This window comes from Phoca vitulina, unplaced genomic scaffold (assembly GCF_004348235.1).
Source record: "Phoca vitulina isolate PV1807 unplaced genomic scaffold, GSC_HSeal_1.0 scaffold2, whole genome shotgun sequence".
NCBI classification, from domain to species: domain Eukaryota; kingdom Metazoa; phylum Chordata; class Mammalia; order Carnivora; family Phocidae; genus Phoca; species Phoca vitulina.
This window is the reverse complement of record NW_022589705.1, coordinates 64,883,860-64,911,399: the sequence shown is the minus strand read 5'-3', so window position 1 is coordinate 64,911,399 and position 27,540 is coordinate 64,883,860. Positions and strand designations below refer to the sequence as shown.

The window sequence follows — 27,540 nt, the reverse complement described above, 5'->3', positions numbered from 1 at the left end:
AAAACGAGCAGCAAACCTACGGAAATCTTGCCCACAAATGACAAATGATGGTGTAGGCTGCAGAATCAGAGAAGTAAATATGTATTCCTGAAAGGCTCTTTGTGGCCCATTCAGTGGAGGGTACCACCTCAGGTGGCTTGGGGTGACCAACTCATCTTTGCTTGCTTGGGACTTTGTTGGTTGCAGCACTGAAAGCTGTGTATCCTGGGAAACCCCTCGGGCCCGAGCAAACTGGGAGGGCTGGTCACCCAAACTGGATGTTGCCCCTGAAACCACAGACAACGTGAGTCATCTCCAGAGCTGACCAGGAGGGCACCTCGCGTGCATGCAGGAGAATGGCCTGCGTGGTGGAAGCAGCACAGTGAGCCTCTCAGAAATGCTGGTTGTGGGAGTCCCAGCTCAGCCGCTGACCTGCTGGGGAAGCCGAAAGTCTCTCAACTTCCCTTCCTCCCTTCCTTTCTTTCCTCTCCCCTCCCTTCCTCCTCCTTCTCTCTTATACCCTTCTTTTTCACTTAACCTCTCTTTTTTTTACTGTGATAAAACATATATAAAATAAAATAATCCACTTTAGCCATTTTTGAATGTATAATTCAGTGGCACTAATTACAGCCACACTGTTATTCAACCATCCCCAGGATCTGTTTCCAAAAGTTTTCCATCATCCCAAACAGAAACCATCAGGTAGAAACTCCCCATTCCCCCCACTCCCCAGTAAATATCTCATCTACTTTCTGTCTGTATGAATTTGGCTATTTCAGATGTTTCACTAACTGGAATCACACAATATCTGCCTTTTTGTGTCTGGCTTATTTCACTTAGCATACTGCTTTCAAGGTTCGTCCATGGTGTAGTGTGGATCAGAACTTCTACTGTTGGGTGGCTGAACAATATTCTATTGTATGGAGGGACCACATTTTGTTTATCCATTTACCTATTGATGGACACTTGGGTTGTTTCCAGCTTTGGCTGTTGTGAATAATGCTCCAATGAACACTGATGTTCAAGTTCAAACCTCTGTATTCAATTCTTTTGGGTATATACATAGGTGTGGAACTGCTGAGTGGTATGGTAATCCTGTTTAGCTTGGTGAGGAACTGCCATGCTGCTTTCCACTGCGGCCACACCATTTCCTGTTCCCACTGGCCATGGGTTCCAATTTCTCCACAGCCTCATCAGCATTTGCTCTTCTCTGGTTTTTTCTTCTTTTTAAAATTCTAACCATCCTAGCAGCTGTGAGGTGGTGTCTAATGTTTTTTTAAGATTTTATTTATTTATTTGAGAGAGAGAGAGGGAGCATGAGCGGGAGGAGGAGCAGAGAGAGAAGGAGAAGCACACTCCCGCTGAGCAGGAAGCCCCATGTGGGGCCTGATCCCAGGACTCTGGGATCATGACCTGAGCTGAAGGCAGATGCTTAACCAACTGAGCCACTCAGGTGCCCCTAATGGTGGTTTTGATCAACATTTCCCTAATGACCAAGGATGTTGAGCATCTTTTCATACGCTATTGGCCATCTGTGTACTTTTTGGGGGAAATGTCTATTCAAGTTCTTTGCCCATTTTTAAAATTGGGTTGTCTTTTTGATGTTGAGTTTTAGAAGTTCTTTATATTTTGGATATTAAAGCCTTATCATATATATGCTTTGCAAATATTTTCTCCCATTCTCGGCTTATCTTTTCATTTTCTGGATAATGTCTTTTGATGCTTGGGTTGCTCTTAGTTTTAGTTTTTCAACCATAGAAAAGGGGCAGTAATCCTGAGCCATTAAGATCAAATGAAAGGACAAAAGCCATGAAAGCATATTGTGAACTGGAGGCAAGAGAGTAGATCAGAGTGTCTGTGGAGTTCTGGGGCCAGATTGACTACCTCAGTTTTAATCTATATACCCTACTACTTACCAGCTGAGTGACTTTGGGCAGGCTTCTTAATCTACCTGAGCTTCAGTTTCATCATCTGTACAATGAGAATAGTAATAGTACCTACACCTCATGAGATTTTACAAATACTTAATAAGTGCCTGGCACAATGTAAGTACTCAAGAAATGTTAACTGTAATTATTATTAATAATCATAATGATAATGGTGACAAATTATAAAGTCTTATGCCAGAGCCACTGACAGGAAATCACAAGATCTTATTTGAGGTAATGTATTACTACTCCCCACAGAAGAGCTGTAAGGAGCAGCTTACACTCACCACATTCTCTTGCAGCCGTTTCTGTTTATGGGCTATCCCTTAATTCAGACTGACAATGTGTGTTCATACATATGCACCCATATACATACACACAGAGCCATGAATGTGCGCCAGCAAAACCACCAGGGCCTCAATCCCTCCAAACAAACACAGAATCTGTCAAATTCTTACATGCTTACGGAAGTGCAAACACTTCCATTTACTGGTAGGTTAAGGTAAAGTTTAAAATAGGATGCATCAGGGGCGCCTGGGTGGCTCAGTCGTTAAGCGTCTGCCTTCGGCTCAGGTCATGATCCCAGGGTCCTGGGATCGAGTCCCACATCGGGCTCCCTGCTCGGCGAGAAGCCTGCTTCTCCCTCTCCCGCTCCCCCTGCTTGTGTTCCTGCTCTCGCTGTCTCTCTCTCTGTCAAATAAATAAATAAAATCTTTAAAAATAAAAAAAAAATAATAAAATAAAATAGGATGCATCTGTTCAACACCCAATCTATATGTTTGCTTTTTAATGGGCATCTTTGGAAATAAAAATGGAAACAGAAACCCTTTTCAGGAACTTGCTTCCTAATTAGTACTTCAAGTGGTGGGCACTAGCTGGCATACACCGTAGCATAAACATCCTTTCTAGGCAAAGATTGGCTTCACAGAAGATTGAGTTGTTTATGGCTCACACCAGCTGCTCTAAAGACAGGTGCACTGGGCTAGAAAACATTCATTTCGTGCAGAGTTTTACAAACTCTCAGGTGTAAGCCAATCACACTGTTGATAAAGAGCAAAGAAGAGACAGGGATTAAGCCAATTTAGAATGCAGAAACACTACACATTTGGTCTAACATTCTCATGTGTCCATAGTAATCAGTGCAGGTTGGTACCTGAGGCTGAGAGAACTGCTAACGACCCAACTGAAAATAGAGGTGGCTTCCCCACTTCAGTGTAAACTGTGACCCCCAACAAGTCAGCCCTAAGTACCTTTTCTGGAGACTCACACAGAATATTTTCCGGCTTCAGATCGCGGTGAGCGATGCCTGAAATGACAAGAGCAAAGAAATGGTTAACATATGCACATAATTATCAAACATTCCACACACAATTAATTTTTTCCAAATGCTGTTGTTCGCAGATTAATTCCCAATTATGGTACATTAAAAAATCAACGAGCTGCAGGAGGCAGAAGTAACCAGAGACGAACCAAAAGCACAGTTGATTCTGCAAGTTCTTTTGAAGCCGAAGCTTTAGAAGTCGGGCAGGGATAAGAAGGGGGCTAAATGAATCCCAGCTAGCCTACCTCTCAGCACTGCAGTGACAACCAAGAATAAGAAGCCTAATATGAAGCAGAGCAAAGAGCCCTGCAAATGGCCATGCTTGAAACCGCAATGCAGAAATAATCATTGCCTTGTTTAAGAGCATCTCAGGGGGCTGAAGCTGCTCTACCTCATTTCTTCTTGTGTGGCCGACTTAAAAAAAAAAAATGATTCCCTAGGTGGGACTCCCTGCATGTTCAGAGGACCAAGTGTTAGTTAACAAATCTTCCAAAGCTTGTCCAATCCCCTTCTCACCTGCTCTGCATGTCCAAGACAGTCCTGTCGGAAGCACAGCAAGGACTGCTTTGGCTCGAGGGTACTGTTCTTAAGAGACACCTCCCTCCTCTGCATTTTGACGAGACTTCCTGAAGGAGACACAGGCAGCAGCTTACTCCATGAAGGGTTAAAAGCTGCTGACCTGGCCAAGGAGGCACGTGGGGAAAAACCACCTTCTGACCAAAGACAGGGACAGAGAACCAACTCATAGGGCGTGGTGGACACAGAAACTCCATCTCTCTTTCCTTCTGCAGAATGCACAATGCAGAGACAGAAGGGCTGGAAGGTTGAGCAAGAGCCAAACAGCTGGTGCTCAGAAGTACTGGAAAGTAGCAGAGGATTCACGGAATCATAGGAAAAAGCAGAATCTGCTTTCCTAAAACTCCCTTGATGACCAACTTCTCAGGCCGCCCTCCGATTTCCCGCTAGGAGGCAGAGGCCCAGCCCACCCGAGGCACTTCACCAGGGAGGGAAAACCTGAGCTCCAGCAGGCTAAGTAACTTCATCAGTCACCTAATTGAATGAGAACCCAGAGCAACTCAGTCCAGGCTGCACAAATTGAGTCGGGCTACAGCTTGCTGCACTAAAAGTGAAAGATATTTTCCATTACAGCAAGTGCTCCCACAGAAGGATCACGAGCCACACACGGAGCCTTGCTCTCCAAATAGGTGCCGAAGGCCCCGGTCGTCCCCCAGCCTGAGAACTGAGCGCCATGCCGGAATAATGGGCCTGCCTCTGTGAACACGCCGGCCATCGAGCTGCTCTGCTTCATTTCCCAGAGGTTAAGCTGCAGCATGTCCAGTATTTAAAAGTGCGGAACTTGTTTCCGGGCTGACCCATTCCTGCCCAATCCATCTTCCCAGTGTGAAGTTATTTAGAAAACAGCCAAGTTCAGCTAGAAATTGTTTTCATCCCAACTTCAAGTCACATGGGCAGCTGGTCCGCTAGATGTTAGCAAGCACTTCAGAACTCCTACCACCACACCAACTCTGTTCCCTTTACTGCCTTCTTCTACAAAATAAATAAAAAATAAAACCGCCTCTGCCCCCCTCTAAGGTATGGGTCTTGCAAAAAGCGTGACCCAGTTTTGCAATCTGCAGAGGCAGCTCGGGGAACAGTTGTAAATCTTTGTCAAGCAGGTGTTACCTACATGCATCCCGGCTTTCAGAAACAGAACTAGTGCTATTCATCATGCTGGGGAAAGTACAGACACCCCTTCTAGGAACTTGCGTCCCATGTGCCAGTCAGGCGTCCAACGTGGCCACTGTCAGCGTGGAGATCTCCCTTCAGCCATGGGAGGAAACGAGGTAGGACCAGTGAGGCTGAACTCCCTGCACACATGCCCCCAGCATGCACTGAGCTGCTGGCACAAGGTGGGATGTGTGCCCAGAGCGCCTAGAAGTGGCCTGGGGCTCTCACAACCTATGTGGCCGGCCAATATCCACAATGGGGAAGGGAGCAGAGCTAAGTTACCAACTATTCAATCCACCCCCTCCTGTCACCAGACAGATGGCTTTATTTTAAAGGAATTAATATTAGGAATGAAAATGCTTTCTGTCTGGCGGCAGATCAGGGTGGAGGAAGGAACACTCTTGCAGAACTACTACATGCCGGGCACTGTGCCCCAACTGTGTTATACATACACGATTCAGACACAGGCCCACACCGCTCTGTAAGCGAGCGAGAATAGTGCCGCACGCTAACCAGAGCAGCGTTTAACTACTGTTGATGAAGTAATTACCTCTCTTCTCACTGTAATTCTGCGGGAAGACATCATTACTGAGAGAGCACATAGCTGGTAAAAAGGTAATGCTAGAATTCGTTTTTCCATGGCACTGCTGTTAGGCACGTTTTAAAAATGTAACCATCAGACATATTTATGGAAATATAAAAACAATTTGTAAAAAGATTTAATTCACTATAAAAGTTCTTAAACAATCAGTCCGAGATAAGGGACTGTAAACTGAAGTGTAATTCAGACAACAGCAACCTGCAATTTACCATCATGTTCAACAGATACCTCAAACTTAACCACGTTAGTAGAAAAATGCATTTTCCATTTATCGTGAACAAGATATAAAACTAGATATATACTATCATGCTGATTTTGAAAAGAGAGATACAGGTGACATATTTTAAAAGACTAGAAGGGTGTGCCTGGGTGGCTTAATTGGTTAAGTGATCTCAGCTCAGATCTTAATCACAGGGTCCTGAGTTAAAAAAAAAACAAAAAACAAAACGAGAAGGGGCACCTGGGTGGCTCAGTTGGTTAAGCGACTGCCTTCGGCTCAGGTCATGATCTCAGGGTCCTGGGATCGAGCCCCACATCGGGCTCCCTGCTCGGCAGGAAGCCTGATTCTCCCTTTCCCACTCCCCCTGCTTGTGTTCCCTCTCTCGCTGTCTCTGTGTCAAATAAATAAATAAAATCTTTAAAAACAAAAACTAGAAAACACCCAAATATTTATACTAGAATAGTATTATGATGAGGCTTGCATCCTTCTAGGACAGGAAAAGGAGATCATCCATACCCACACACTCATACATCTTATTCGTCATGAAATTTACTCTTTTTTCCCCCGTTCTTTCTCCCGTGTCTCTACCCTTCTTAATAGCACCACATCTGCCTGCCATCCAAATCCGAAGCCCAGCACCATCCTGGCTCACTCCCTCACCCTCATGCGTGGGGCTGTGAGCTGCACTAGCTCCTGGCCTAGTTCTCTGCCTGATCTGCCCCTCCCCTTCTGTCCCCAGAGGCTGGCCGGTCCAACCCAATCACCGAGGCAAAGGCCTGGTTCACCTTTGGTGTGCAGGAAGTCAAGCGCAGTGGCCACATCCTGTACCACTCGGCTGGCTTCTCGCTCATTGAAGTGCTTCTGCTTCTGGATGTGGGCCAGGATGGAGCCTGGGGAGCAGAAGAGACACACAGGTATGACGTTTCGGGCCCTAGGAAGTATAAGTTCTCAGAGGTCAAGTCTGCACAAGTTTGGGGTGGGGACACAGCCTTATTCATCACTAAATGTCCAGCACCAAGTGTGGTACTTGGCACAGAGGAGGTACCAGCACAAAACTGGACTGAACATGGGGTGCCTGGGTGGCTCAGTTGGTTAAGCAACTGCCTTCGGCTTAGGTCGTGATCCCAGGGTCCTGGGATCGAGCCCCACATTGGGCTCCCTGCTCAGCGGGAAGCCTGCTTCTCCCTCTCCCTCTGCCTGCCGCTCCCCCTGCTTGTGCTCTCTCTCTATCTCTCTGTGTCAAATAAATAAATAAAATCTTAAAAAAAGACTGAACAGAACTGGACTGCCATCTTCTGTGCCTGCCCATGATGAGCACAGAAGGGAGAGAAAACAACTATTTGTATGACCAAAAATATTAATGCCATTGAGGCAGATCTGGCTTCTGAAATAAGAAAGAATTAAAAGTGAATCCACATGAGGTTGGGGGGCCTCTCCATAGGAACATTTCCTCCTCTGCATCTGATCTCAGATCCAAACAAGAGCACAAGCCTTCAAACAGAAACGCCATACCCTCAACAGATATGTAAAGGTCTAGAAAGTCTAGAAAAAGGGGGAAAAGTGCTTTCCCTCTGACTTTCCTATTTATTATTAATAATATTATTTTTTGTTGGCAACGGCTAACATTTATTGAGTAGTTACTATGTGCCAGGCACTATGTAGTAGTCTTCAAATAGATTATCTTAGCCTTAACCACAACTGTGCAAATTGTACAAAATATAGTTATCTCCGTTCTATAGATGGGGAACCTGAAGCCAAGAATGGCTAAGCAACTTGCTCAAGATGACACACCAGTAAGTGGAGGCATCAGGACTTAAGCCCAGTAAGTCTGGCCTTAGAACCTGTATAGACTGCCCCTCAACTGGATGTGTAGTCTGACTGCTGGGGGCATGGGCTGCCCTCTAAGCAATACATTTACAGATGATCCCCAGCATTTTAAATGTAATGTCTTGGTGGTGCTGAGCAGGGCAAGGGCATGAACATATGGCACAGGCATGAGCACATGGCCTGGCTCCATGCGCTCTGTGCTCATGACTGGAAGTCAGTATTTCTGGGCTGGAGGGGTTATCTCTGCATCTTAAAAATGGCACAGGGGCGCCTGGGTGGCTCAGTCGGTTGAGCATCCAACTCTTGATTTTGGCTCAGGTCATGATTTCAGGGTTCTGAGATGGAGCTCTGTGCCCAGCGTGGAGTCTGCTTGAGATTCTGTCTCTCTTCCTCTCCCTCTGCCCCTCCCCCTGCTCTCTCTCTCTCAAATAAATAAATCTTTTTTAAAAATGGCACATATTTACTTATTGCTGGTTTTTGGCATAGGGAAGGGATAAAAGATCTTTCACTTGTCAGATTAAACAATGAAAGGATCCCGGCATGCTAGGGAACATTCCCAGATAACTGGCTCCTGGCTAGTCTCATATTTGCTCTACTGTAGTGAGTCTCTTGCTTCCAAATTTGTTAAAAGGGCAGATAGACAGTAATATGCTACCCACTCCTAAGATAGCCTTCGGCATACCCAATTGTTTTAATAATATTAATAGCTGACATTTATTGGACCCTTAGTGCCCATAGGGCACTGTGCCAAGCATGTCACATGAATGATCTCACTGCATCTTCAGAGCTACTGAAAGAGGTAAGTGCTGTCATAGTCCCTATTTTACAGATGAGAACACTGTTTAGAAAGGTTATGTGACTTGCCCAAAGTCACACAGCTAGTAAGTGATGGAGCTACACTTAAATCCAGCTTTGGGGGGTCTAGAGCATGCTCCCTTAACCACCAAACCCCTCCACATGGCCCCCCACTCAGCTCCAGATATCCTCCCTAACCTGCACCCTGCAAATCTGTCCTCAGGCTGGGTGAGTGATGGTGAGGGCAAGGGCTGCTCTATCCCATTCTCTATGTCAGAAAAGCAACCTGAGTACACGTTCCAGTGATTGTGGGTGTGGGTGTGGGTGATGGCAGCAGTGGTGACGGTCAAGAGTGGCATCTTTCCATCTGAAGGATACAGATCCTCAGGCCTCCTCTCTATCCTGGGTCTACTTCCTAAGCCATGGGACCCTCCTCTCCTCTGGTGAGCCTTTCTGGACTTCACAACGTATGCAAGAGTTTCCACCCCATAATTAGTTTAAATAGTGAACACATCAAAACAATGGATTGATAAATTGATGCCTAAATGTATCTATACATGAGTCCTATTACAATGAGAAGGCATTTATAGAATGTCCACACAGGTGACATTCTAGGCTCTGCAAAATGCTAATTAACATCCTTCCCTCCGGCCTCCCTTCTCCCAAATCAAGGGCAGTTTTAAGTCCTTCATCCTTTTTATTAGCTTGACTCATTTTAGAAGTCTCTGGGATTCATGATGGATGATCACCACCCTGGGTCTTAATCAGAAGTCCAAACACATACTCAACAGTAAGTACCTCCTTGCAATTTCTCAAAGACCAAGTAAAACCTTGTGTCATCTTCAAAGAACTCAATCAGCTCCAAAATGTTCCTTAAATAGGAAAAAACAGGAGGAAAGGGAAAAAAAGGGAAATGGTATTATATATTAAAGCCCACTTACAAATATACAATGAAAAAAATATACATATGCCCTGTAGCAGGGCAGAAATCAACCTGAAATCAGAATGCTTATTAAAGACTCATGTCTGAGAAGTAGCCAATAGTGTTAGCAAGACTCAGGTCACCTTATCTTTCCATAATGTTCAGTCTCTGGTGTTTTCACCAAGTCTGTGCTGTCAAACCCCAACCCTAAAACCCACTAGGTAGAGTTATAAAAAAGTCCCGGTCACATTAAACTGAATAAAATCTGCAGCCGACTGGAAGCAATTGCGGCTAATAACACTGAATAGTAGGTGTGTGTCCTGGAGGCAAGCAGCAAATAATTACTTGCCCTCCCTCTTGCCCATAAATCACAGGGCAGTATTTACATTGCCTGGAGAAAATGGAAACATCTGTCAAATAGACTTGGGGCCTAACGTGGGCACCGCTAGACCCTAACTGCTAAGCGCTGCTTAATGAAACGGCCGCGTTCCCGGCCGCCGTAGCACTTGTGGCCTTCCCCGGTGAGCACTCTCTGTCGGCCTGAGCATTACCCCGTGCCACCAACAAGGTCGTCTCGGAACTCAGGAGGAAAGCCGGCGGCCTGGATATTGGACGTGTTGGGGGCTTTTTTTCTTTTAAAGAACGAAATAAACCAAGTAGAGGCTCTAATGCTGAACTCAGAAGCTGCAGGGCTGAAAATAAAAATCTGTCCCTCATAAAAAAATGCTGACCACTTTGGGAGACACCAGGCTTTCACTAGTGTGAAGGCTTCTAAATAAGATGACTAAAATGGCCTGATTTGAAAGAAGATTGTAGAAGCAGCGCCTGGAGTTAAATCAACAGCAGCCCCCATCCTCCAAGCTTAATGACAAAGCCATCAATACCTGGTCGCTGGCTCCCCGTTGACCCTGCTGTGCAGGGAAGAGGGGGGAAGCAGAGTCTTAGAGGTGACCCTGATTTAAAGCCACCGCGGGAGAAGCACTCATTTGGAGCTGGTGGTGAGCCGGCTGAGGCGGGGGCGGAGACCACCTTGGCCCAGCTGGCCCGCAGAGTGCTAGGCGGGCGCCCGGCGCCTAAGTGGCGGCCGCACACACGCTAACATGCTGGGTACGGAACACGGTGGTATTTGTACTAGCTCTCATTGTCCTCATCTAGTCATGAAAGCTGGGCCCTCACGGTGTGTGCCGGGTGACACTCGGTCAGCCTTGTTCCCACAGGCACTTGAAGGAGGGAACCCCATCTTCTCCCAGCCCCTCATTCGGATCGCTCTCTCTTCCAGCTTGCCTGGGTTGTTATTTATAGTACTTCAGCCTGAACAGAAGCAAAGGCTCCTGCCGCGTCTCCTCTCCCCTCTCTCTCTTAAACACGGAAAGGCAGAAGGAATCCTCTGCAGTTGTGGCCAAGGCATGTGAGCTAAATGCTGGGGTCAGGAGGTGGTAAGAAATGACCTTTTCTACAGCTAAGCATCCTCCCAAGAGAAGCAGCAAGTAGCCCAAGACTGTACTCACTTGTTTCCTTGACACTGATAGAGCGTCTCCACCTCTCGAAATACCCTACTCCGGCTATGCCCTGCTTGTTTTTCGATGATCTATGGAAAGAATAAAATCTGTCATACCCACCTGACCTTGAAACACCTCTCGGCAGGAGCCCTCTGGGAGAATGCAAGGTCCAATTCAGCCCACATCCAGTTTCAAGCGCAAGCGTGGAGTAGGTCTTGGTGACACAGGCACCGTGACTCCGCCAGCAACACACGAGACCGGCCCAAGCTTTCCAGCCTGGCTGGGGCCTATTTTGACTCTGGCCAAGCAAATACTGTGGAAGCCTATGGGGACACTGAGGCAGCCAGCAAGAAGATAAAGAGCTACCTCTACCCAGGTCCTACCTCAAGGGCATCTCTTCCTGTCTTAAGGGTGAGATTTACAACCTCCACTGAAGGATCTTCCAGGGTTGGAGGAAGAGCAAGGGGGCTGGAGGACGCAGTGGAGAGGAACTAAAGCTCCAAGGCCCACCTTGCAGTTCTGCGGAGAACGTGCCCTTTGGCAGTAACTCAGGTACACAGTCTCAGTTAGTTCTTACAGCGCAATCCCAAAAGACAGGAAGAGGTCAAACATTTTGTCCACAGCTCTGGTAAGTGGTAAAAGTGTTGGCACTCAAGTCCAGAGCTGCCTCCAAAGCCCTTGCTATCCTATCCCTGTCTATGTCCCATGCAGTTTCTCTCAAGGAACCTAGAGACACTGTCTCTCCCACCTATACCTGGAGATGCTTGGCAAGTAGGAACTGAAGGCATGGGTGAGCCAATAGATGAGCAGGTGGTTTAAGCAGGGACTGGCTAACTCTGAACATCTCCACAGACCCATCAAGAGCCCCAAACCACTGCGAGTAGAGCCTGGGGGAAAGCCTTCTGCAGAGCTGACTCTGCCTTACGGTCCCACATATGGAGTGGGCAGCACAGATGGTAACACCCTGCTCCTTCATTCCCAGACCGCTGCGTAGAATACTTCAAACCACTCCCGTGTGTTATAGCACAAACACCCAGGACCAGGTGTAATATTCTATACAAGTCCACATCTGGTAGTAAACCACAGTGGGCCCACATTCTAAGCAGTCAGAGAGGTGCAGTGCTGGGGCACAGAAGCTATTTAACTCACTCATTTACCTAGCATTTCAGATCAAAGTCAGGAAGAATCTTCTAGCAGCAAGCTATTCAGCAATGGTATTATTTTGTCTGCAGAAGTAACGGGTTCCTGCTATCAGAGGTTAGGGCGCAGAACATGGACAATTATTTGAGGAGTTATGGAAGAAATTCAGGACCAGATTATCCTGAAACTCCGTTTCAACCCTGAGACTCTAGGATTCATCATTAGGATGCCTATAGGGAAGCCCTAATAAAACCCAATGTTTGTGGGGCCATGCTGGGAGAAGTAGCCCATCTCTAGGGAGCTTCCAAAGGACAGGAGAGATATGAGATGTGGGTCGAACTGCTCAAACCAAAGAATTACCAAGCCAGGGTTCAGTGTTTGCACCAAAGATGCCCCGAGGCACAGAGGGCCAGGTTTTCCTCTTTATAATCCAACCCTGAAGAAAAAGGTCTGGATGGATGCATAAATGTCCCCAAACCTTTGAAAATCAACTTATATTTGTGGCTTATTACCATACTTAAGCATATTTTTAAAAAATTACTTGTAATTTATACTGATGTTTCCAAAAAGGAATTGAGGTAGTACTTTTGTTACCATATGAAGCAACACTCCAACAAAAGGGAATGTGGCTTAAGCAGAAGTGTTCCCCTTTATTAACCCGCAGCTGGGACTATGGCCAGTTGGTCACAGGAAGAAACACTTCTCTCAGGAGCCAATTTGGCTGGGTTTGCCTGTATGAGGCAGCACTTAGACCTGAGGGCTCAGGTGGATGATGTGAAATACATCTGAATTGCCCCCTTGGATTTAATGAGACCTTGTTTCTAGATCCGTGGTTCCCAAACTCTGGTGGGTATAAGAATCACCTGGGGAACGGGGTAAAAAATACAAAGACCCAGGCCCTATCCTCTACCAAGAAAACTGGGTCTCTGTGCTATTAGCTCTCCAGATGATTCTGCTCCACACTGAATGTAAAACAGCCCTATATCAGGGCTTTCCAAACTTCAGCAAGTATCAGAACCACTTGGAGACCTGGCTAAAATCATATTGCTGGGCCCACCCCTGGTTTCTGACTTAGTAGGTCTGGGATAGGGCCAGATAATTTGTATTTCTGACAAGTACCCAGGCAATGCTGATACTGCTCATGCAGGAACTACACTTTGAGAACCAATGCTCCAGATCCATCCCTTCTTCCATCTAGAGCTGGCAAATGGAAGCACCGAGGGGTAGGGTGAGTCACCGCAAGGTCATGTAGCAAGGAGCCATCTCTCCTGCCCCAGAGCTGAGTGCTCAGTCCTCATTATGATGATACCATGCATCACTTTATAGCATTGTGTAATTGGTAGTGTTTCTACTTCCAGTTCATTTTAATTTTCATCTTCATAACCACTCCGTTGAGACAGGAAGGCCAGGTGTTGTTATCCTCATTTTAGAGATGTGGGAACTGAGGCTAAAGGAGGTTCAGCGACTTGCCCAAAGTCAAGTAGTAGTTTGGTAAAACAGAGATTCGGATTGGCCTTCTAATTCCAAATCTGGTTGTCTACTCCCTGAAGTTTGCTCCATTTTTCAGAATAAGAAGCAGCAGCTAGACATTGTTCTAAGCACTTTACACATATTCTATCCCCACATCAATACTCTATAGTTTCCATGATTACACCCATTTTACAGAGATGGAAACCAAAGGAGAGAAGTGTTAAGTAACCTGCCTAATGTTACACGGCAAGTAAGTAGAGAAACAAAGAGTTGAATCCAGTGAGTCCTGCTTTGGAGTTGCCATATTGCAGAATATGAAATGTATCTGGCTTAGGCCCAGCTAGGACTGACTGCACGCGAAGTCAAGTCTGGCATCCAGATGAGACACTCACTTTGACCGCATACTCTTTGCCATTCTGCAGGCTCACAGCACCTTGAACTTTGGCATAGGCTCCCTCTCCAAGCAATTCAGAGGTCAGCTTGTACATATCTAGAGGTAAAATGGGTGAGAGGAATAACGATAAGTCACGCTTTTGCAAGTTCAGATGGAGGAAGAGCTTCTGTCACTCCGCTTCCCTGGTGTGACAGCACGGGCACACACAGGGACTCTGTAGTGCTCAGTGGCAGGGAAGACCATTAACTCTCCAGCCATCGCAGGACTCAGTTTCTCAACAACCAGACCACATCGAAGGCATCCCATTCCTCATTTTATTTTTTTTTTATTTTTTATTTTTTTAATATTTTATTTATTTATTTAATTGACAGAGAGAGAGGGAGACAGTGAGAGAGGGAACACAAGTAGGGGGAGTGGGAGAGGGAGAAGCAGGCTTCCCGCCGAGCAGGGAGCCCGATGCGGGGCTCGATCCCAGGACCCTGGGATCATGACCTGAGCCGAAGGCAGTTGCTTAACCAACTGAGCCACCCAGGCGCCCCCCATTCCTCATTTTAAAGATGAGGTCAGTGAAAGAGTTTCAATTCGGCCCATGCTTCCTGAGTACCTACTATGTGCCACACAACATATTAAATTCATAATAGGGACAGAGTGAGGAATAAAATATAGTCCCTGCCCTTTGAGGGTCACAGTCCAATGGGGAAGACAGACATGCAGACAAGTGACTCCAGAATAAACCAGGCACTAGTAAGTACTATCATAAAAGGACAAGACACAGTTTAAAAAAAAAAAAAAAGCAGGGGGAGGGAAAGGTTAAATCTGTGTAGGGAAACTAGGGGATCCTCAGAGAAGGAGTGTGATTTCAGTGGACATCATTCATTCATTTACTTATTTGTTGAGCACCTGCTCTGTGCCCAGCGCTGCGCTAGGCACTGGTGATACAAAGGGGAATGAAGCACTGTTTTACTGTATACCACACACAGAAGTCACTGGAGGTTTCTGAGAAGTTTCCAGAAGTCACTCACAGGAAACAGGAGACAGAAGTAGGATGCAAACGGACGCCTTGAGGTTTTTAGGGTGCTGACTCAGGGCGGTTCTAACAGAGTAATAGGCCTGGGGTGAAAGAACATTTAGGTGACCTGCCCAAGCTCACAAATAGCACAGACTCTTTGAGCCCCTTTCAAAGGAAGCCACAGCTCCATCATGGCCTCTGCTGAGCTGACCTCCTCCTCCCTTGACCTCCATTCTTCAGTTTTTTCTTCTTGAGGCAGCCCAGCATTTAAACCCACAGGGTGAGCAAAACACTTTTAAACCATGAAATTAGATTTTATCACTCCTAGCATGAGGCCTATAATTGTACAAGCCATCCTCGAATAACGGAAATACTCTTGTGTTCACAGAAAGAACAAGACCTGTTGATTTGGAAACTATTCTAAAAACCTCGAGACTTTTGTCCACCCCACCCCTTTACACATATATCTACAGTTTAGTTAAAGACAAACAAATAGACAAACCCTACACTAAGTACTTTCTCCGGTCCAACACGGCATGGTCTTGCAGCTGTTTATAAGCATGCACACTGTTGTTTCTAAGTATTTTAAATGACATGCTTCTCTCACAAAGGATACGTTGGTATTAGCCTTTCGTGCATGTCAGGATAGGTTGGTCGTTGGAAGTCCAATATCCCTGATTCATAAAGGGCTTGTTATTAGAACCACTCTACAAAACAATCGATTCACTAGTCTATCTGCCACGTTGGAAAGAGGGACCATGAGGGGAAGCTATTTCAGGTCTCACAATGAAAGAAACGTAATAGGTGAAGGGGGCACATCACTCCTGGAGTAGCTACTGACCCTCCAGTCCTTTGCAAAAGTGTACAATGATTCACCTCATGCCATCGCATGCCCAGCGATGACAGGACCAGCACTGAGCCTGTGCCTCACACAGTGTTCAAAATCTTTGATGACCCAACACCGTATCCCCTGAACACAGCACGTGCTCTTAAAATGGGGTCAAGGGGCGTCTGGGTGGCTCAGTCACTGAGCGTCTGCCTTTGGCTCAGGTCATGATCCCAGGGTCCTGGGATCGAGCCCCGCGTCGGGCTCCCTGCTCGGCGGGAAGCCTGCTTCTCCCTCTCCCACTCCCCCTGCTTGTGTTCCCTCTCTAGCTGTGTCTCTCTCTGTCAAATAAATAAATAAAATCTTTTAAAAAAAAAAAAATGGAGGGACGCCTGGGTGGCTCAGTCGCTGGGCGTCTGCCTTCGGCTCGGGTCGTGGTCCCGGGGTCGTGGGGTCGAGCCCCGCGTCGGGCTCCCTGCTCCGCGGGAGGCCTGCTTCTCCCTCTCCCACTCCCCCTGCTCGTGTTCCCTCTTTCACTGTGTCTCTCTGTCAAATAAATAAATAAAATCTTTAAAAAAAAAAAAAAAAATGGAGTCAAACGCATACAGCACAAGTAGCTGCGATCTCTAGGAGTCAACTCCTCTGTTTCTAGAAGATTTAACTTTCACTTGGAGCCATGGCCCTTGGTGTTCTCTCATCCTTTTACACAGTGGTTCTACCTCTCAGCAGCTCCTCCAGGAACAGCCGGGACAAAGATCACATCAGAAAAGGGCCGAACTGCACCAAGCAATCTCACTCCATATCCAAGTCTGACGGATTGGTCTTTCTATCCCCTGGTGAAGTGCTGAAACCATTCAGAGTGCACCATCCGAGAGCTCTGTCATCCCACCTTTCATCTCTGTCACACAGATAAGCACAAGCTGACTCTCAGATGACGCATGCTCTGATCTAGAACTATGGGCCACCTGGATGCTCCTCCCATGCTCGGGGAGCCACAGGCCCAGATCTGAGGAGTCGTGTGACCAACCTTCAAACTTCCCTGGTAAGGAGTCAGTGGCCCGGGCCTTCCGCTTCTTCTTTTTCCTCTTGTCACCCTCTGCAATGGGAAGGGGTTCACTGCTGCCCATCTCTGGGGAAAAAGAGATATAAGGGAAATATCACTATACCGGTCAAATCATAAGTTCACCCAGAAGGGAAAAAAGCGGGGGGAGGGGGGACCCAGGAGCTTTACACTGATGGTTTTTAAATATCTGTGAGAACTATTGATTTGTTTGACCCAGGAGGCAAAACTAAAGGCAAAGCCATTATTGGAGATCATTAACTGTGGAAGGGAACTCAGACAGACAGGCTAGATTAAAAGAGGATAGCAGAGCCTGCTTTAACCAAGCTCATTAGTATATGGATTTAGATCTGCCACCAGTCAAACTGTAGTTCCCAACAAAAACAATGAAGCCATAAGCAGAATCGCACCTGTGACGTCCTCCTGCCTCAGCACCAGAAAGGCAAGACCCAGGGAGCTAAGCAAGGGCATGGGCTTGGGAGGGGCCCATGCAAATGAAATCATATGCTCAGGGACATCTGAGTGGATGTGCACAGGGATTCACAGGCCTTCGGTGGAGGTACAACAGGGCAGGGGATGGCTTTGAGGATGGCCCTAAATTACTTCAGGTCTAGGAACACAGACCTGAGTACCTGTGGAAGCCCGAGCATCCTCTTATTTGAGAGGATGCAGTTAGGGTCTATTCAGAAGTCTGAGAAGTCTGCAGTTGACAGGTCTACACCGGGCTGCTGGATAAGGTCATTTATTGCAAAAACATTACTATCTCTCACTGGCCAGCAGGTTAAAGGGAGGCTCCCCATGTTAAAGGGCAGATTTGTGAGGCAGACATTTCGACACTGGGCACACCAAGCAGGAAAGGGTAGGAATGGAAAGAATAAACAGGAGACTGAGAGGGGGAAAGAGAAAGGAGGAACAGGGAACCAGGGCCCAATCAGGGCACTGTTTCTAAGACACTCTAGTAAGGGCCTTCCCCTGTTAAAGATAAATTACTTATAGAACATGTCATGCCCCTGATCCAGAGTGAGCCTTAATACTCTTTGCCTGCAGTTAGAAATAATAAGATTTCTCTGAAGTCTCTGGGTCTAAATCCCCACCAGGGTGATTAAACCTTTACATCCTTCTAAAATAGAGGCACTCGGGTGCTGGTGGGGCATGCAGTGTGAGAGACTTTTAGACCAACCTTCAATAAACACAGGCTCTGGCTTGTTGGATTTTTTTTTTTTTTTTTCTAAGAGATTTTGAAATGGAAGCTGGCTCTTTGCCCATCAAGGGGAAAGGCCCACTTTCTTCTCAGAAGACTCTGGCTGAACACGGTCAGAAAAATGGCAAGTCTGCTCGGGAAGATTGATTAGGGCCGAAGCACGTCTCTATATTGTTCTCAGAAGCAAGTACACAACATCCATTAGGAGAGAGCACACAGAACGATGGCACTTTCCGCACCATAACCCGGAAAGTATGGTTAGGCAGCCAAGTGTCTGACAGCTCAGTTTAGGTGCATTCTTCCTCTCATTTTTGGATCTGATGACAGCAGATTTTCAATTATACTTTAGAGAACAAATAAGCACGTGGATAAAAGGAATCCACAGAGGATCTCAAAATATTACTCTGGCCAACAGTTTCAAGCACAAGATCTATCTGGGGATGGCAACACACTATGAATTCAAAGAATCCAACTTAAATATCAGCACCCAATATCCACCCTCACTAAGGTAAGTTAAAGGGAAAAAGCTGCCCAACACAGTGAGAAATTCTACAGAAATGAAACCCAGGGGGCTCTTCAGGAGCCCAGGGAAGGGCACTGGCCACTGGGACAGCAGGCTGAGGAGGAGGGGCCACTGTCCCTCTCGCCCTGCCCTTGTGTGCAGTCCAGTGCCAATCCGTTTTCTTCTCAGTGCTGCGAGGCAAGTGCAGACTAGACCAATTCTGGATTCCCTTCTCTTTCTCCTTCCTCTGCCTGCACTCAGACGGAGGGCCTAAGGACAAGCAAAACAGCCAAAAGGCAGGCAATGCAGAGGAGCAGCAAGAGGGCTGGAAGCATCATAATTCACAGGGGATGCTCAGACATACTTACGACTCTAGCTAGAAAACCCTGTTAGAGGCAATTTATACTTGGTTTTTACCACAGCAGAGCTGAGGGAGCCTCTTGTGGAAGAATCATACCTCTGAGCACCGCCGCATATTCAATATCAGATTTTATGGCTTCACACACAAAAAAATAGAGTACCTGGTCTATTCTGCATGGATTTCAATGGAAGAGGGTACGCCAGAAGGGACAAATGGTTAAGATTTTCCTTGGAAACAGAACTTGTTGAAGGAGAGTTGTTTTTGAAACTAGGAAGAAAAAAATGTAGGAAGGCAGTGAAGTGGAAAAAAAAAAAACAACCATGCTTAACTTCCCTGTTTACATGGGGGGAGGGGAGAGGGAGCGGTGTCATAATCTTACCAAGGGGTTGATAGGTTCCCCATCTGGAGCCTGTCCATAATCTCTATTCTATCGCAGACAGTCCACTGGCAGGGTCTGTGGGACCTTAATTTATTAAGCATGCAAACACTGGATGAAAGCTTCCTCAGGGGGTGCCTGGGTGGCTCAGTCGTTAAGCGTCTGCCTTCGGCTCAGGTCATGATCCCAGAGTCCCAGGATCGAGTCCTGCATCGGGCTCCCTGCTCCGCGGGAAGCCTGCTTCTCCCTCTCCCACTCCCCCTGCTTGTGTTCCCTCTCTCGCTGTCTCTCTCTCTCTGTCAAATAAATAAATAAAATCTTAAAAAAAAAAAAAGCTTCCTCGGGGCATAAGGCTCCACAATCAAGCTGGTCCTCGGCTCACCTCCTTCCCTTGGCCAGAGACTTCTTCTCACTGCAACCACTACAACCCAGCTCAAAAGTCTCTGCTCCCCCACCCCCAGTCTCCACCCCTTTGAACGAGTTCAGTTTGTACAAACACTTTGGAAATCAGTTAGGTACTAGGCAAATAGATGGCTTCACTGCACAGAACTAATAGTGCTCCTCCTCTGCTCCTAAACACCCTGCTAGAAGTACCATTAGAGCACTGGTGGGATCTGGCCTTGAGCTCTCTCTCCCCAGTGTTCCTAAAGGCCAGGACTGTTGCCTGTTCATCTCTGCATCTCCTATAAGCCATGGCACAGTGTCAGATACATACCAACCCTCAGAAAATGTGCACTGAAATGAAATGATAGGAAATGCTGCACATACTTAGTGTTAGTTGCAGGGCATGTCACCCAGGCCATTTAAGTAACAAGTGCATGCACCGAAAGAAATGTGGGTCCACCTCTGCCCTACAGACTGCAGAGTGAGGCTATTCTGTTCTGAGTTCTCTGACAAACTCTTCCTAAGAAAAAGCCCTGTGGCCCTTGACTTTCTAGCCAGAAGCCTGGTCTCTGCTATAGAATTGGGCAATGTGTTTGTAATTTCAGAGGAGGAAACGAGCACTTCTTTTAAGTTTTCAGACAGACTCCAGCTGGTGTGCAGGTTCCCAGTACTTCTACTGCCTCTAGCCCTTACCTTCCCCTTGGTCAGGACTCGGTGGTCTACCATCCGTGTACTGGTGGAGGTGGAGCTGGAAAGGAAGCACACTGTTGACAGGGAAGGACATGAGCTTGGCAACAGGAGACCAAAGTGAAAATCCTGCCTCAGATATTAGCAGACATAGCACCAAGGCTATGCCAAGTTACTTTGCCTCTTAGAGTCTCAGCCTTCTCATCTACAGAACAGGTTTTAAAATAATATCCGCCCTTTTCAGCAACCCTGTGAGGACCCAATGACACATCTGATATAAATGTGCAGGAGAAACATATATGTATGGGTCACCTGGGTGTCTCTGTTGGTTAAGCGTCCGACTCTTGATTTCAGCTCAGATCATGATCTCAGGGTCGTGAGACTGAGCCCCGCATTGGGTTCCACGCTCAGCGGCGAGTTTGCTGGGGATTCTCTTTCTCCCTCTCCCTCTGCCCCTCCCCACCCTACTCGCTTGCTCTCCCTAAAATAAATGAATACATCTTAAAAATTATGAGTATGCACAGGTATGTAGACATACTAGACAGAAATACACAAAAATGTTAATACTACTACAACTTGAAAGAGTGCCTAATATATGCCAGGCACCATGCTACGTATTTTACATACATTATAATAATTCTAATTCTTACAATAATCCCACAAGGTAAATATTTTGTTATATTTCAGGTGAGGAAACCGAGGCTCAGAGGTTAAACAATCTACTAAACACCAAACATCTGGTTAGTGCCAGTGGTTTAACTGGGATTCAAGGGCGCCTGGGTGGCTCAGTCGTTAAGCGTCTGCCTTCAGCTCAGGTCATGATCCCAGGGTCCTGGGATCGAGTCCCACATCGGGCTCCCTGTTTGGCGGGAAGCCTGCTTCTCCCTCTCCCATTCCCCCTGCTTGTGTTCCTGCTCTCGCTATCTCTCTCTCTGTCAAATAAATAAATAAAATCTTAAAAAAAAAAAAAATAAATAAAATAACTGGGATTCAAGCTCAATGCTACCTTTTGCATCCAGGACATTTCTAATCTATAGTAGTTTTCTCCGTGTGATGGGGTGATTTTTATTTTCTGCTTTATATTTTTCAGCATTCTCCAAATTTGATACAGTGAAATGTGTTACTTTTTAATGCTATTATTATTTTAGCCAAGTTTTATTTTCAATAAAATACACAATAATTTTTCTCCAACCCACTGGAATTTAGAATCTGAATATACAGTATTTAAAATCATATCTAGATTTCTCTCTACTGAAATCCAATGATCAGTGAGGAAAAAACATTTCAGGAATATTGGTGCCTTGAAAACAAACACTATTTTAATTTTAATTTTTTTAAATGCTATTTTTTTTAAAGGAAAAACTTTGTAAAAAAAACAAAATGATGTAATGAGCATTTGAGCCTGCAAGATACCAGTTTAAATCCTGGCTCCCCACCACTGTGTGCACTCTGGCGGCTTGCTTAGCTTCTCTAAGTATCAGTTTCTTGATATACCAAAAGAGGTCAGAGGCCTGGGCTGCCTGCACCACGAGGCTGTGGTGAGGGTCAAAGAAGACATGATGTGAAAGCACTGATGAGTTACTCATTCAACAGATACTGTATTTATTGGGCATCTATGGATTGTCCAGTGCTAGACAGTAAGAATACAAGAGAAGACAGTCTCTCTGCCCTTAGGAATTTAAATCCACTGACATATAAAACAATTTCAGTAGAGTGGGACAAGTGCCTTGTGACCAGCAAGTACCAGGTGCTGTGGAGCAGAAGACAGGCATCAAATTCAGTTTAGTAACTAGAGGAAGGGACAGCTAAGCTGCCATCTGAAGGATGAGTGGGAACTGGCCAGGGCGAGGCCTGGGGAGAAGGACAGAGAAAGAGCGTGTGCTAAGGCTGAAGAGAGGCAGCATGGCCGGTCAGTGTGAATTCGAGAGAACTCCCAGAGCCGTTGAGGAGGGGCCGAGGAGTCTCACCTATCGCAGTGGGACTGCAATAGCAACAGATATTCCCAACACGTTAAGTACCCTTCATCCACTGTTCTCCCCACCGGTGACCCCAAGGCCCAACCTCTGAAAGAACTGTCACTTCTCCAAAAAGTCTTATGAACCACACTGCCCCCCAAAGCAGCAGATCTGTTCTCCATGTTTTGGTGGAGCCTATAGAGAACTGAGCAGCTCCTGCATCTGGCATGTGATACCCAAGATGATCATTTTCCCCCTAAGAACACAACTTTGCTGGCTAACTCAGCTCAGCAAATGTACTTCATGCTCCTCTCCCGAGTCCTCGAGAGTTCTTTTCAAAGTCTATGGTTCACTCCTTTTCCCAACCTATAAGAGTTATTTCCCTCAGTCACAAGGGCTTTCCAGAGAAGGAAGAGTGGTGAGAACAACCTAAGGAGTACAATTATCTGTTGTGTCACCTCCTCAGTCGCCAGCTGGTGGAGGCCCCCAAACAATGGAGACCTGACAAAATCAAAGGAAGGGGGCAGACACTCTTAAGGAAGAGCCAAGACTGAGAAATGGGAGGCTGAGGAGGAGGCAATGAGGAGGGGCCTGGGAAGACGGAGCCCAGACATTTACTTCTCTTTTCTTTAAAATTTTATTATGTTAGTCACCATACAGTATATCATTAGGTTTTGATATAGTGTTCCATGATTCATTGTTTGCATATAACACCCAATGCTCCATGCAATATGTGCCCTCCTTAGTACCCATCACCGGGCTAACCCATCCCCCCACTCTCTTCCCCTCTAAAACCCTCAGTTTGTTTCCCCAAGTCCAGAGTTTCTCATGGTTCGTCTCCCCCTCTGATTCTCCCCCTTCATTTTTCCCTTCCTTCTCCTAATGTCCTCCATGCTATTCCTTATGTTCCACATATAAGTGAAACCATATGATAATTGTCTTTCTCTGCTTGACTTATTTCACTTAGCATAATCCCCTCCAGTTCCATCCATGTCAATACAAATTGTGGGCATTCATCCTTTCTGATGGCTAAGTAATATTCCATTGTATATATGGACCACATCTTCTTTATTGATTCGTCCGTTAAAGGGCATCTGGGCTCCTTCCACAGTTTGGCTATTGTGGACATTGCTGCTTTGAACATTGGGGTGTATGTGGCCCTTCTTTTCACTACATCTGTGTCTTTGGGGTAAATACCCAGTAGTGCAATTGCTGGGTCATAGGGTAGCTCTATTTTTAACTTTTTGAGGAACCTCCATACTGTTTTCCAAAATGGCTGTACCAACTTGCATTCCCACCAACAGTTTAAGAGGGTTCCCCTTTCTCCACATCCTCTCCAACATTTGTTGTTTCTTGCCTTGTCAATTTGACAAGGGAAACAAAAGCGAAAATGAACTTTTGGGACTTCATCAAGATAAAAAGCTTCTGCACAGCAAAGGAAACAGTCAACAAAACAAAGAGGCAACCCACAGAATGGGAGAAGATATTTGCAAATGACACTACAGATAAAGGGCTGGTATCCAAGATCTATGAAGAACTTCTCAAACTCAACACCCAAAAAACAAATAAGTCAAAAAATGGGCAGAAGACACGAACAGACACTTCTCCAAAGAAGACATACAAATGGTTAACAGACACATGAAAAAATGTTCAACATCATTAGCCACCAGGGAAATTCAAATCAAAACCACACTGAGATACCACCTTACACCAGTTAGAATGGCAACAAATAGACATTTACTTCTCTGAAGGAGCAGTACCAACAGCCGCAGTGCACAGTGCTACCAGCTCCAGCACACACACAGTGCTCACCAGATGCCAATGTCCCAAGCATTTGACAAACACATTTTTTTTTTTAAGTTTTTTTTTTTTAATTTATTTGACACAGAGAGAGACACAGCGAGAGAGGAAACACAAGCAGGGGGAGCAGGAGAGGGAGAAGCAGGCTTCCCGCGGAGCAGGGAGCCCAGTGCGGGGCTCGATCCCAGGACCCTGGGATCATGACCTGAGCCGAAGGCAGACGCTTAACGACTCAGCCATCCAGGCGCCCCTACAAACACATTTTACATATCCTAACTTCTTTCATCTTCACAACCCTATGAGATATTTTTACATTTTACAGATGAAGAAATTGAGGTACAAAGAGATTAAGTAATTAATTTGCCCAGGGTCACAAAGCTAGTTAGTGGCAGAGCTAGGATTTAAATCTAGACAGACTGGCTTAAAATTCAAGCTTTTAACTATTACGTTACTAGTAGTATATTTAATATTATTTCATATATCAACTATTATTAATATTATATTGAGGCATTCATGCTGAAAGGCAGGAGGGGTAGCCAGTCAGAATTAGCCAGGCACCAACAAGAATGCTTTTATTTAGAAGCCTCAGCACAGAGTTTCCCTACTGATGTGCTGTGAATGAGATACTGATCCCCTCATGGGGCTGAAGAATATAATTTTCTGTGTGTGCTATGATGTCAAGAAGGCTGGGCAGCCCTGCTCTAGCTTATACAAATACAAAGGCATTATCACCACATTACCATTATTATATTAATCTGAAATCTGATTTATCAGGAGTTTCTTTGTCTTACTTGGAGATAACTTTGTATTTTGTGTTTTGGCATATTATGGAGGATGAGCTACAAACCAGTCCAACCACATTATTTCACGGCAGTTCTGGTATCAGGTACAAGGCTACATTCTTCTTCTATCTGACCTATTGGTTGGTTGGTGTCGTTTCTGATGGTATCATTACTACGTAGGGGACAAGGTCAAGGAAAAAGTATACTCAAACAGAAGCTAGTCAACTTTAAGGCATGATGGATGAAAGGAGCCACCTGTGCAATCAGCTCACTCAAAGGACAGTCTGTGAGTGTGATTCCAGGGGGCTAAGCTATTTCACAGGTTTTTCCCAAGAGTCCTGTGTGTAGGCAGGCTAGCCAGAATGAGGCAGACTGCAGTATCTCACACAGCTACAGTGAGAGTTGGCAGTCTGAGGCTCACAAGGATGCCGGCAGGGTGGTGATTCACAACAGGCCTCAGACAGGGCTGGGATAGCAAGATTTCCAGAGGGAAAAAGTCTGGAGTCAGGCCCATCTTCTTCCTCTGTTCTGACTCTTCAGAGCTGTCAGCACATCTCCTGGCGGAAGGAATGATCAGAGGAAGGACAGAGCGGGTAAAGAAGTATGTGCTTTAGAAAGAGCAAGCAAGAGGGAAGGACTGTATTTGTGTGAGCAGGACAGTATAAAAAGATGAAAAAGGCAGGCTGAAGTCAGATCACCCAACCTTATTAATGTGGCCACAAGGCCCTCCAACATCTGGTCCCTATCTGCTCTGCAGCCTCACCAAGCCTCAGTCATTATTTCAAGTAAAAATGAAGAGTGGCTAGTTCAGCTTGTAATTCAAACAATCCCACAAACGCTTTTCGTTGAGACAACCATTGTACCTCAGTATGCACACAAGTGCTTTATGAGCATTTCCACTTTGTCACACAGAATATAAAAAAGATGTGTACTCAAGGGTTGAGATTCACTAAAATTAGCAATTTTTACTGCTTCATAAGGACCTTCTTTAAAAAAAAAAAAACACAAAAAACTAAGAGTATAGCAATGAGGAATACAATGACTGCAAGGACAGTTCCAGGCCACTGCCTTGATTCATGCTAAGGCACCAGCAGTTCTACTCACTATTGCTCTGCAACAACAAATAACATCTTAGTGCTGTTACAAAAACAGTTTTGACCTGGTAGATACCCTGAAAAGGTTTCAAGGACCCCCAAGGTCCGCACAGCCCACTTGTGAACCACCATTCTAGACAGTGGGGAGGGCCTAGGCCGTGAAACCGGCTGTGATGGGCAGAACCAATGGGCAGCTGGCTGGGGACTGGGAGAGCAAGGAGAGGCTGCTGTGGCTGGGAGGAAGGCAAGGAAGGCCTGTAACTAAGGCAGGGATGGGAAGGAAGAGAAAGAGATGAGGGGATGAAGGCGCAGAGGCAGAACTGGTCTTAGTCCTGCTGAGCGACTGGAGATGGTGGAGGAGTCAGAGATGTCCATCTTCTTTGAAGGCAGGGACGGGGCCTATTATCTCTCTGTCCCCTCTGCCCAGCAGGGAGCCAGCACAGAGGGGGACCTCAATATATGTTTATGAACTAAAATCAAAGAAGGGGAGAATTCAGGAAGGGGAGCTAGTTAGGAATGGGGAGGGGGGAAGATGGTGTGTCACTGGGAAGCTTCAAATGAAGAAGGGTGACACACAGCAGCAAAGGAGTAAAAAAGCTCACAGATCAGACTCAAACCATCCTCGCCCAACCCTCATCTGACCCAACCTACAACTAAGGCATTATTTCTAACCTGCCAGGCATGATGGAGCCTCAGGCATTCAAGAACACTTCAAAAGAGCATCATATATGTCACAAATACGACAAGTTAAAAAAAACCTGGAAAGATACATCTCAAGCCATTATTAACAATGGTTACTTTGGGAGAACGAAACTTGGTAGGTACAGAATTATACTTTTCATACCTCTGTTGTATTTGATTTTGTTATTTATGGCACAGCTGTTTTACTTTTATAATTACAAGTAAATATACATGTTTTACTTACTGCACGGTTTCCCTTATGACCTTCTCTCCCATTGTGTTCTGGTAGAAATGTGCTCATCCCTACTACGTAACTGTCTTAGGCACACCAGGCAGCCCAGCTAATCCTAGCTGCCTACTGAATACCGAAATCTCCCACCCACCCTTTCCTCTGGAAGTATCAGATAATTTCAACCCAAAGCAATCTAAAACGTTAAACAAAATATGCATCCAATCTTACCTTGCCCAACTTCTGAGAAGTAAATCCTCCGTAAACTGAAATGAAATAATGAGATAATGCTCCTGTCGGAGGGCTGCTGTCTTCCAGCTCCAGGAAGTGTTTCAATAGTCTCTGGAGGTAGCAGGCATTCTTCACTTCCCCACTGGCTGTTGCTTCATCTGGCATGAAAATCTTAAAAAAGCAGAAACAGAAAAGATACAAAAATCTGACGTCTTTAAAATGACCAGCGAAGGTAAAGATCACCCTACATGTCCCCCAAACCTATATGTCACACCAGTAAGTAGATATACACAAGACCATCACAGATTTCCCGTCTTTAAAATCAGGTATTTGAGCATTTGAAAATGCTGATACTAAGCATCTGAAGATTTAACGAGGGTCTGAGTAAAAGTTTTCAGATTCTGTTTCCGCTGTGGGAGTCCAGACTTGGACCTGGAGGACAGATCTGGACAGCTCTGTTCACTGAGGAGTGTCCTGCGGAAGGTAAAAGCTGACATTCTCTGTCATCGACATTTTTATTTTATTTTTTTTTAAGATT

General features: G+C 45.8%; 1 protein-coding gene across 8 annotated transcripts in view; it reads right to left on the bottom strand.

Annotated features, from left to right (window-relative positions):
• The window catches only part of MKNK1 (MAPK interacting serine/threonine kinase 1), a 44,266-nt gene that overhangs the window by 7,063 nt on the left and 9,663 nt on the right, over positions 1-27,540 (bottom strand). For 3 of the 8 annotated variants that reach the window (XM_032429748.1, XM_032429796.1, XM_032429757.1), the window contains exons 2-9: positions 27,003-27,173; positions 20,237-20,291; positions 16,687-16,788; positions 13,823-13,920; positions 10,830-10,909; positions 9,198-9,271; positions 6,563-6,667; positions 3,158-3,213 (exon numbers count right to left, since the gene is read on the bottom strand). In XM_032429748.1, coding sequence (XP_032285639.1) covers positions 3,158-3,213; positions 6,563-6,667; positions 9,198-9,271; positions 10,830-10,909; positions 13,823-13,920; positions 16,687-16,788; positions 20,237-20,291; positions 27,003-27,167 — 735 coding nt within the window. In that variant the 5' untranslated portion in view covers positions 27,168-27,173. Of the gene's footprint in view, positions 1-3,157; positions 3,214-6,562; positions 6,668-9,197; positions 9,272-10,829; positions 10,910-13,822; positions 13,921-16,686; positions 16,789-18,943; positions 19,051-20,236; positions 20,308-27,002; positions 27,174-27,540 lie in introns of those variants that run through there. The other 5 variants (XM_032429764.1, XM_032429804.1, XM_032429770.1 and 2 more) reach the window with 4 other exon arrangements.